At 45.5% G+C, this 231-nt stretch overlaps 1 protein-coding gene across 1 annotated transcript in view; it reads left to right on the top strand.

The window, feature by feature from the left end:
* LOC119582199 (ribosome-binding protein 1-like) overlaps positions 1 to 123 on the top strand; it is an 11960-nt gene extending 11837 nt beyond the window's left edge. The window contains exon 3 of the mRNA XM_037930433.1: positions 10 to 123. Coding sequence (XP_037786361.1) covers positions 10 to 123 — 114 coding nt within the window. The remainder of the gene's footprint in view (positions 1 to 9) is intronic.
* The last annotated feature ends 108 nt before the right edge of the window (positions 124 to 231 follow it).

Raw genomic sequence — 231 nt, 5'->3', positions numbered from 1 at the left:
ATCCTATAGGTGATCGTGAGATCGAACTGGGAAATGGTGGGCGACAATTATGCAAATGATGCCTTGTTGCAGAACGATAAATCTCGCGGTTGCAACAAGCCCCTTTGCAACATGGGCCCCTAGAGTGTCCTTTTTGCCCTCAGGTTAAGTAATGATTGCATTTGGTGATGATTCATTTGTTTGTTTCGTTGCATGACTCGGTTGTGTGTTTGTCAGTGCGCTTTCTTGCTC

This window comes from Penaeus monodon, chromosome 15, assembly GCF_015228065.2.
Source record: "Penaeus monodon isolate SGIC_2016 chromosome 15, NSTDA_Pmon_1, whole genome shotgun sequence".
NCBI classification, from domain to species: Eukaryota; Metazoa; Arthropoda; class Malacostraca; order Decapoda; family Penaeidae; genus Penaeus; species Penaeus monodon.
The sequence above is the reverse complement of the archived record's forward strand: the minus strand, read 5'-3'. Positions and strand labels throughout refer to the sequence as shown.